The sequence below is a fragment of the Musa acuminata genome, chromosome BXJ2-2 (assembly GCF_036884655.1).
Source record: "Musa acuminata AAA Group cultivar baxijiao chromosome BXJ2-2, Cavendish_Baxijiao_AAA, whole genome shotgun sequence".
In the NCBI taxonomy this organism is placed as follows: domain Eukaryota; kingdom Viridiplantae; phylum Streptophyta; class Magnoliopsida; order Zingiberales; family Musaceae; genus Musa; species Musa acuminata.
This window is the reverse complement of record NC_088339.1, coordinates 29,577,321-29,587,321: the sequence shown is the minus strand read 5'-3', so window position 1 is coordinate 29,587,321 and position 10,001 is coordinate 29,577,321. Positions and strand designations below refer to the sequence as shown.

Here is a 10,001-nt window from a genome sequence, read left to right as displayed (position 1 = left end):
CTCCTCTCCTTTTCTTTCCCCCTTTCTTTTGCTTTATCATAAGGTGGGGATGAAGAAGATGGCTCAGTTGGGGGACTTGGGAGGTGTTATGTTGTGTTCCACTTTGTGTCATGCATTAATCCTCACCCGCATCATGAAATTTGTGTATGCAATTCTTTTGTGCTTTCTAACATTCTCTTGGGTGCATAAACAACGTCCTTAAATCCTGTGCTAGGGATGGGTTTTAGACTGCACAGGTTAATTGTGAGAGAATGGTTCCTAATTAAATGCCCTACCATGCTCAATATCTTTGTCCTCTCCAAAGCCCACTTTTCCCACATACGCTTTTTTCCTTTGAACTCTTTCCTGGAAGCAGCACTCCTCTCGCTTGTCTTCATCCTCTCACCAATATTCCTCTCCAACATGTGGCCTCCCACGCTTTCTTCTTCCTTCTTTTGGTGAGTTGTGAGGGTTCCAATCACACACTTTTGGCAGCTCCAAAGTTCTTACTGGGGAGTCGAACCTGAAGAAACCTGGAGGTCGCAAAGAGTTACCATCCGAAAAGGACAAAGTATGTTATGTGCCCCCATCCCATGGCCACGAGTTGTAGAGACATAAGGGTGGTAATGACTCCTCGATCAGCTCGTGTTAAAGAGTTACAAGTTGAGATTTCATGGTCATTGAGTTTTCCTAGATGAAGTATCACTAGTAGAATTAAGAGCCATAGCACCATTAGGTTTTCCTTCCAGGCTTCCTTCCCCTTCATTCATTCATCTTAGAACCATCTCGCACGATATACAAGTCGTAGCTTGAGCATTTATGCAGAAACATTATGGTTCGGTGATGTCAAACAAAGGTGATTAAATGTTGATCGAGTCAATTTTCTGAATCTGACTTGAGCTATTTGTAATCATGATGGCTCAATCATTCTCACATGTATGGAAGAACATATGTGTTCCTGTGCATCATCATTCGTTGGACTGCTTTGATGTAAACACCCCTTCTTCGTTTTCTTTCCCCCGCACTAGATTTGGCAGAAAGAAGCCAAGCCTACAAGGTTTTTTATGAGAGAGCTACGGGATTCTTTGATATATAGCGTAGGGAAATAATGATGCTGATCTCGAGAATCACACGAACAGTGTAGCTGAGAGGTAGGAGAAGAAAAGGCAAAAGAGGAGGGAATGGTGGGGTCTCGCGTGCCTGCCGTCCGCTGGCTGAACTGATAGAAGAAATGAACACGTTGACCCTATCTATCAACCCGAACAGCTCTTCTGTGTTCTCGGTCGATGCTCGTCTCCAACACACGCACGGAGACGGACACATGTCCGATCGTAATCATTCCACCACCCCTTTCTTCCTCCCATTCCCACCCCTTCTCTCATTGCTCGTTTCCAGCTTCTAGTTGATGCTGCAGTCTCGGACGTCATGCGCTCATCACAGGCGTGTCATCAGTCCCCGCTAGCTGCTACTCCGTTACCATTACCTGCGCTGCAACAAGATGAGACGTAATGCAACATATTAGTAGGCATCGCTTTACCGATCATGATGATATGCTTCGAAAGATGTGATTCTATTGCTGCACTTTGTTTGATGTTTGTTAGTGCCAGCAAACCACAGCATTTATCCATAACCTACATATGGTTAATCTCTGTAGCTTCTTCTTCTTCTTATAGACTGAAAAGACTCAATACAGAGAGAGAGAGAGAGAGAAGGAATTGTGATTGTTACGTAAGGTGATAATTACACACCAAAAGGACCACAGTATGGCTCTTTCTTCATCTTTTCTTATGCAGATCTCTTCATCAATCTATCAACAACACTTTCCTTCCATGCGTCTGTCCCCGACCCTACACCTTTCGTGTTGGGTTTTCCATTTAAAATCTGAAGGCGTGCTCGTCATTGGAGCGGACAGAGGACGGATTAAGGCTGACTTTTGTACTGCCACTTTGTTCTCTAGCACTTGAGAGCTTCTTGACCTCAAAGCATCATCACATCCGATTCTACACGAAGTCTTCATTAATCCATCTTTCCGGGTAACTCTTTCTCCTCGTTAATGATGCCTTTTCCTTGAATACTGATGTAAGGTTTTGATGTTTAGCTACGGATCATGAGCTGACTTCCTCAGGATCAACGGTGATATGATTGGTGATGATGACCTGCAAGTCACGGATGACTCCAAGGAAAAATCTTACCAGGCAATAGTCATGTTGGAGTCAGCTACGAGTATTTCATCAGCCAGCCAGCCAGCCAGCCAGCGTAGAACTTAGGGTTTGTGCTCCTGACAGGGCTGGTTCTAATGATGTCCACCGAGACCTGCGCAAATCTCAAAGCAGATAAAACTCTGGGAATTGGAGGGGACAAAGAGAAGGACGTGGTGGAATGCATGTTGGCTCCACCAAATGGCATGCGATCTGCCATGTCTGCCGAAAGTAATAGCTGATGGTAACACGACGAGACGTGGTTGTTATGTTTCCTACACATAGCGTTGTTATGTGGCCATTCTCAATTCTTGAGATGGCGATTAGATTGTGTTGCTATTTATTTGAGACTATGAGGTACATGCTATGAATTTGACATTGCCTTGGTTGGCTAAATGAATATAAATATCAATTTTAGGCTTTTACGGTTTGTGTGTCTTATTTTTCATTTTTCTCGATCAATGTCACATCGGCCCAAAAGCACTTTTTTGGCCCATCTCGAAGTAAGGTAAATAGAAGGCCCGATAAAAGCCCAACAAGGCTCCAAACATACGAGCCACATAAGCTCAACCCGAGCTCGGGGTCCACTGGAAATCAGAAATCGTGACCAAATCTGACGAGCAGTCATTGACCCAATCCGAGACCAGACACAGAAATTGCAACCTACATCGGGCCCAATATGAGGCTCAACGATAGGCCCATTCTTAAGCTTGATAATAACTCAAGGCCCATTCTTAAGCCCGATCAATGAACCATGAATTGCTTCGGCCCAATCAATGAACCTAACAAAGCCTTGTCTCATATGAATGATGGGAGAAGCCACTGCTACCGCCGCATGGGTGCCGTAAGGAGGAGGAAGACGAGGCCTCTGCTTCGCAACCCACCTACAAGGAGGCCATCTTCCTTCCACCTGCGCAATTCAACAAACACTTGGTGCTCCTATGGGATAGCCCAGATCTTCCTCCAGATTGCGCTGCCCACCATCGGTAAGTCCATCCATCGCACCGCCGATCTCCATTATTGAATCCGTAGCATACGCACGCCATTGAATCCATGGCTTCGCTGTGCCTTCTCTTGTTCGACCACGGTGTCTTCTCTGCTTTGTTTGCCATAAGGACGGGCAAAAAGAGGGTCGCCGGCGAGTTTATCGTGTGGGACCCAATGGATCCCACCGCACGGATGGTAGGCCCACAGCGAGGGGGCAGAGAGCATCAAATGGGGAGACGAGCATGTGTTTCCGTTTTGGGGGCCAATGTTTCAAGAGAACATTTGCAAAAGTTTTTCCTCTTCTGATATGACAGTATCAAATCAAATCAAAAGTCTTATATTAGAGAGACTGTATTAATAATTAAAAGATAATTATTATATCTGAGTGTTGAATAATTACATGTTACTTTAATAAATAATAAAATAATTAATATAGTGATACGAAGAGAGGTCAAAAAAATTAAAAATAAAAATTAAGTAAAAAAATAATTCTTTATAGATCTATGCAGCCTACCCTAAAAATATTGTTCTTCACTTTTGCATGCAGTAGCGGCACACTTGACAGCTTAAACATGCTAATACTGTATACTTTTGGAGATTTGAGATCTGGTAGCACTGTGAGCACCAATTTAGATTTCAGCTGTCGATGAGCACCTAATACAATAATAATAATCCATGATATGACCATAATACTTCCAAGTATGCCTACGAGAATTTTTGTGTTGCAATCCCTCATTCCAATAAATTAATGGCTCGATCGATGCGAGCCGTACAATCTCAGCCGTCGGATTCGATATGTTTACCGACATCCTTATGCTTTAATCGAGGTTATGTCGGGCGTAAAGCTTCTTTTTATGCCGACAATTATACATTAATGCCCTGCTTTAAATTATGATTAGCATGCTTTTAGGCCTAATGATTTCCCCTCATGTTGCTGCAAATGGCTCCACTCATAGACCAGCTAGCTTAGAGCAGCCACTCTTTGTGCTAATCGATTAGGCCAACCTAAACACAAGCAATTAATTGATGGATCACATTGTCACAAGTATATGCCAAAAGAGGAGAAGAAGATTTTGGAGTGGTAATTGGCTTTTATATATTTTGATTTTCTTTCAATTACATAAATCCCTGATTTTGGTGTGTTTTTATCCTAATTAAACTTTGGAATCCTCCTCTTTAAATCTCACTTCTTTGCCACATTCTTTTGGTCTTCTATGTGGAAAAAAAAATTCTTGCTCAGATCTGATATGCTTCCCTTTTTCACTTTCTTAGCTTTTATCACAAATATTTGTCCTCCCTTTTTGCTAACAGAGGGATAGGATGTCATGTATTTTGTGTCATAAAATAAGAAAAAGGAGAAAAAGTCATCTGAGATACTGCCGGAAACTTACAGAGAGTTGTCGGTAGATTGCTTCATCAATAAAATATTACTGTTTCAATTCTGTTTTATAATAGTATTGTCATTATTATCATATTTTCATTAACTTCCTTCTTCTATCTATTCCATTTCTAGGACAAGTTGTGCTGCTGACAAGTAAACAAGATGATGATGGATCAAAGGTTTTAGATAATTTCGATATAAAGATCTTTTTAGGCTTGTCTAGAAATGATATTTGATGTATAAATAAACATTATTATTATTATTATTGGTATTTTGTGTATACAAAGTGTGGAAAAGTATTGAAGCCAACCAGCACAAGCTTTAGATTTCCTTCTCCCCTTCATCTTTATTTCCTTCTCACCTTCACACCAATTGGGATATTCCATCAGCTCACGCTTACCACACTCGCACTCTGTCTTGCTCTGTTCCTGTTCGCAAGCTCATCACTTTTAACGGTCGCTGGTGCTCCTCAAGGAAGTTAATGTCACCACCTCTCGAGCATGATTACATAGGCCTGTCGGAGCTCCCCTTCTCTGCTGCAGCCGCTGCCGGCGCAGCCGAGGATGGGGCGCTTAACCTGAAGGAGACGGAGCTGCGGCTGGGCCTCCCCGGATCGGAGTCACCCGACCGGAAGGAGAAGGTGGGCCTCACCCTGGGGCTCCTTCCCAAGGTGTTCGGCTCCGGTGCCAAGCGCGGGTTCTCCGACGCCATCGACGGGGCCGGGAAGTGGGAACTCGCCTCCGGGGGATGTGGATCCGAGGTGGAAGGCGGGAAAGGTGGCGCCTTGTTCTCGCCGAGGGGGCAGGACGGCGGCGGGCAGCTGTCCGGGCACGGGAACGCTGGCAAAGATGTGGCGCCGAAGGCGGACGGGCAGGAGAGGAAGGCCGCTGGACAGGTCGGGAACTCCGCTGGGAATGATCGCGGCGTGGCGCCTGCTGCCAAGTAAGTGCTTCCAACTTGTTGGAGTTTCTCGGATTGCAAGAAAGCTGGAATTTTGAGCGGAAATTTGTAATCTTTTTATTCCTCCTCAGCATTTGGTGAGTGCTTTTCTTAGAAGTATGTTTGATTTGTTCAAACTTCTAGGATGGTGATGCTTTTTCTCTTACATATGTCTCTTTTAATTATATGTCTCTTAAATACATCGAAAAATGGAGAACGAGAAAAAAAAAAAGAAAAACTAATTTTCGGCCGTAGATTCTGTGAACCATTTTGTCCACAGGCTTTGTTTGCCGTGGGTAAGAGTTCTATCATTTGTAAACCCAAGCAATCCTCGATTTCCAGTTTCGCTATATTGTTTGATCTTGCTGACCTTCTTTTCACAATCGTCTTATGTAATCGAACTTTATTTTCCTCTTTTTAGTTTGATTTGCTACTTACTGACCCAACACGATGATCCTGGTGCTAGATTAAACTGCATACAGTTTCTTTTATGTTTAGCTGACAATTCATCTGTTTGTCACAGATTTGTGGGGAAAAAGAGGGATTCCATTTTGTATTGCTTTTCTGCTGGTTCAGGAATCATGGAAGTCTTTTATTGTTTTATTATTTCTTGTTCTATGGATTGCATCAACTAAAAACCTTAGATTGCTTCCTCTTTTGCTGTTATATTTTAGGAGTGTACAAACTTTGTTGATTTTAGGAGTTTATGAGCTATGATTAACTATGCTGCCTTTTAAATTTGCCTCCTTGAGCTTTGAAGGATCACAAATTTTCCATATCGGGAACAAGATTCAACTTGGCTAATTTTTTCAGATCTCATTCGCATGTCTAACAATGTGAATAAACTGTAACAGGGCACAGGTGGTCGGTTGGCCACCAATCCGTAGCTACCGTAAAAACACGATGGCTACAAACCCATCAAAGGACAAAGAAAATGCTGATGAAAAACAAGGTCCAGGATGTCTTTACGTTAAGGTCAGCATGGATGGAGCACCGTACCTCCGGAAAGTCGACCTAAAAGCATACAACAACTATAAGGAGCTCTCCTCGGCACTCGAGAAGATGTTTAGCTGCTTCACCATTGGTGAGCTCTGGCTTTTCTTCACTATTTTTGTAATAACTCAGAAAATATTCATGTCTTTGTAATCAGTTTGCCTTAATTGATTTCTCACTATTTTGAACTCATTCTTTTATTGTGATATACATGAAAGAAGGATTATTCTTTGCCTTCAGCTCTGCAATCTTCGTTGTTATTTTTCTCTAGCGCCATTTTGGTTATGCATAAAAAAAAATGGAGTTAGATAGCCCATGATAATTTTGTATGGTTGTCTTCTTTTCACGATATGTACATATGGGAATTTAGGATCATATATTTCTGTTCCATTCTCCTGAGTGATAATTGAACGCAGTACACAAGTAGGGGTTTTTTACGTTTCACTGTTTTTCCTTTTGAGTTGGAATTCTCTCCAATTCTCTTACTGATTCAATTATAATCAGACTGTTTGTATTTTAAATAGAAGATTAGATCCCTGCCGGATGAGATCTATATGTGGATGGCTGATGTGGGATTTGGATAGTTCTATTTAAAAGGCACCGTTCGAGAGGATCCACAACCTTTTCTATATTGTTAAAGAAATTTAGTTCAAATATATCCCTGATGTTTTGGCAGTATTCTTCAAATCAAATGACCATTTAGCTTTCTCCTACAAGTTCCTTTCTTCGTTTGACAAGTCCTTCTAATAACAGTGTCATACCAGCTTTATTTCATAAAATGCTCTGAAAAATTGTGTTAATTCTTATTACTGAAGTAGAATTATTAATCTTTCTTCTTTCTTCTTGAGTTGAAAATTATGATTAAGATTGTATCGGCATGTGGTGGAGTTTACTTGTGTTTATAATTGGTGCTACTCCAGGTCAGTGTGGTTCTCATGGAATACCAGGCCGAGATGGATTATCTGAGAGCAGGTTGACGGATCTTCTGAATGGATCTGAATATGTGCTCACTTATGAAGACAAGGATGGTGACTGGATGCTTGTCGGCGATGTACCATGGGAGTAAGTAAAGAAAATACCTGGTGTCGTTGGCTATAGTCAAAAGCTGTGTGTGAGCTTCTATTATTATTGCAAAATTTCCCTTTTTTTCTGTATATTTTATTGGTGACCACTAACTTTAGATAAATGTAATTTGCAAAACATAATATGCATACTTATAAAATAGCACCCAGCGTTGATTATGGTAATTTAATGAACTTGTTCTTTTAGCTTCATACCTCATTATAGACTTCAAGGTTGAGAATTCTTTATGCCAGGATTGTTTTGACTTTTGTGCCAGATTTGGCATCTCATTTGTTGAACGATCACCGACTCTGGTATTTTACTTCTGACTTTAAATTTCAGGATGTTCACCAACTCCTGCAAGAGGATGAGGATTATGAAGGGTTCAGATGCAATTGGACTTGGTGAGCACAAGTAGACATGATTAATATACTGAATTTCTGTATCCACAACTGTCTATTTGAACTTTTTTCAAAGTGGAATTTTTTAGCTTGCATGCTATAATTTTAGTGTATTTATTAAATTCTAACTTCTTTCGACTTTATTATAACCCACTGATCAAAACTCGGGTGTTTTTTTATCTTGCCCACTATCTTTGTTGTCAAGCTATGCTAGGTGATGATGCACCGGCACTTATTCACTAAAAAGCAATATATATTTTCTCGACGGAACTGTCACTTGTCTTAGTCAATTTTGTCGGAACTGTCACTTGTCTTAGTCAATTTTGTTTTGCATCTATCGTAAATTTATATATGCTGGTGAAAACATGGGTTTTGGACTAACCAAAGTGTGGCTTTTTTCGTTGCAGCTCCAAGAGCCATGGAGAAATGCAAGAACCGAATTAGGATCAGCTTCTGACCCTAAACTGAAATCAGAAGAGCCCTCCTTGAGACTGAAAGGGTTAACAAGATCACTTGGCTACTCTCTTACATCTACCATGTGCCATGGCTTTCTGCTTTATATGGACTAAGACTTCGTGCTAGCTTTCTAAGATTCCCTAGGGACATAAGCTCTGTAGTTTGTAAGATTGCGTGTTCAGTACTTGCGCATGTCTCGTTATCACTGTCTGTCTAAACATTTGGCTTGCTGTCTGCAACTGTTATAGTTGAAGTTCCCTATTTGAAATTGTAGTTCTCAAGGCCCTATTGTCTCTTGTCCTAATCCTAACAATCAAAGTCAAAGTTACCCAACAACGACCACCTCTGGTTGGAACAAAACTATCGAAAGGCAGCTTTTTTTTGTGTACTTGTTCCCAAATCAATGTCAGTGAATGAATTGGATACAATTGCCTGTTGCTCTTATCTGGTCAGTTTGATGTTCTTACTCTTCATAATCCACACACCTAGTTTCAGAACCTGCCACTTAACCTCAGATGGTGCAGATGCTGCTGCTGCATGTCTCGGGTTGGAAACTTCTCAGGGATCGTAAAGACAACTTTGCAGTGCACTCGGGTCACTGTTCATCTGTAAGTCCTCATGACTGAACTCTCTGTTTCTGGTCCTTCCAGTTTGGTGATCCTTCCATTCAGGCATTTTTCTTCGCAGTACTACTGGACATGCATGGTGACCAGCTTTATAGGAGAGCTGTTTCTTCGTGGGGACCTGCATTCATTACCTTCTTGTCTAGGGTTGATGATATTGTCCATTGAATAATTCACAGGTTCTGAAACCATCATTCATCCAGAATATAATATGGCATAGTGGTGGTGGCGGTGGTTAATGAGGCTTTCTTCCTCCACCGGAATGATGCTCTGCTCCACTTTCGATGGCCATTTGAAGCATTGTAACGTGCTGTGTTGTATGCACATATTGTGCTCTGGCAAATTACATGAACTTCTCATTGCCTACCAGTAGGGTCCTCTGAAGCTTCTAAAACGAAGCTGCACATCAACCACACCAAATACTGGCATCCATTCGTAGCAGTCGACGTAGTTAAAAACACATTAGAGAAAGGATTCCACAGGTAGTTGAACCCAGACTAATTCCATGTCCCTCACAAAGCATGAACAGTGGGGATGGGAAGAAGAAAACGATGGTGTAACTGTAAGATGAAGCAAGGTGCAATGAACGGGGGAGAGAGCCAATGTGAGGGTGAGGGAACACCATTGATAGATTCTTACAGTGGCCACCAAGGGAACTAATGCTTTCCCTGTTGACCATACGGCGACCTTGTTTCAGAAACAGATGTTTGATCTGGTTCATTGCTTTGCCAAAAGATAAGCACGTGTTCCACCTTATTCATCATTGTCTAAGAACTGTAGAGAGACAGAGACAGAGATTAGGGAGAGTTCTTATCCTGACGACGAAGATTTGATGGTGTACAAAGGTGAATCTTTCTTCAGCGGCTTCAAGTTTCTTAAGCTGTAAAGGGAGAAGTCATCGTGAGCACTTGGGGATTCGCAGAGTAGCCATGATGGGGCACCTGCCAGCCGTCAGATCATATCAAATCAGGCCAGGGCCCAG

The 10,001-nt window shown here is 41.8% G+C and overlaps 1 protein-coding gene across 1 annotated transcript; it reads left to right on the top strand.

The window, feature by feature from the left end:
• The first annotated feature begins 4,721 nt into the window (after positions 1-4,721).
• Positions 4,722-8,677, top strand: IAA9 (auxin-responsive protein IAA17). The gene is made up of 5 exons (XM_009390443.3): positions 4,722-5,487; positions 6,339-6,568; positions 7,398-7,539; positions 7,882-7,943; positions 8,348-8,677. Exons 1-5 carry the CDS (start codon positions 5,027-5,029, stop codon positions 8,395-8,397), a joined length of 945 nt encoding a protein of 314 aa, XP_009388718.2. The 5' UTR covers positions 4,722-5,026; the 3' UTR covers positions 8,398-8,677.
• The last annotated feature ends 1,324 nt before the right edge of the window (positions 8,678-10,001 follow it).

Excerpts from the sequence above, each read along its gene's own strand:
- IAA9 (XM_009390443.3), top strand. The coding sequence starts at position 5,027 with ATGTCACCACCTCTCGAGCATGATTACATAGGCCTGTCGGAGCTCCCC. Across the intron at positions 5,488-6,338 it reads GGCGTGGCGCCTGCTGCCAA|GGCACAGGTGGTCGGTTGGC; the intron begins GTAAGTGCTTCC and ends AAACTGTAACAG. Across the intron at positions 7,944-8,347 it reads TTCAGATGCAATTGGACTTG|CTCCAAGAGCCATGGAGAAA; the intron begins GTGAGCACAAGT and ends TTTTCGTTGCAG.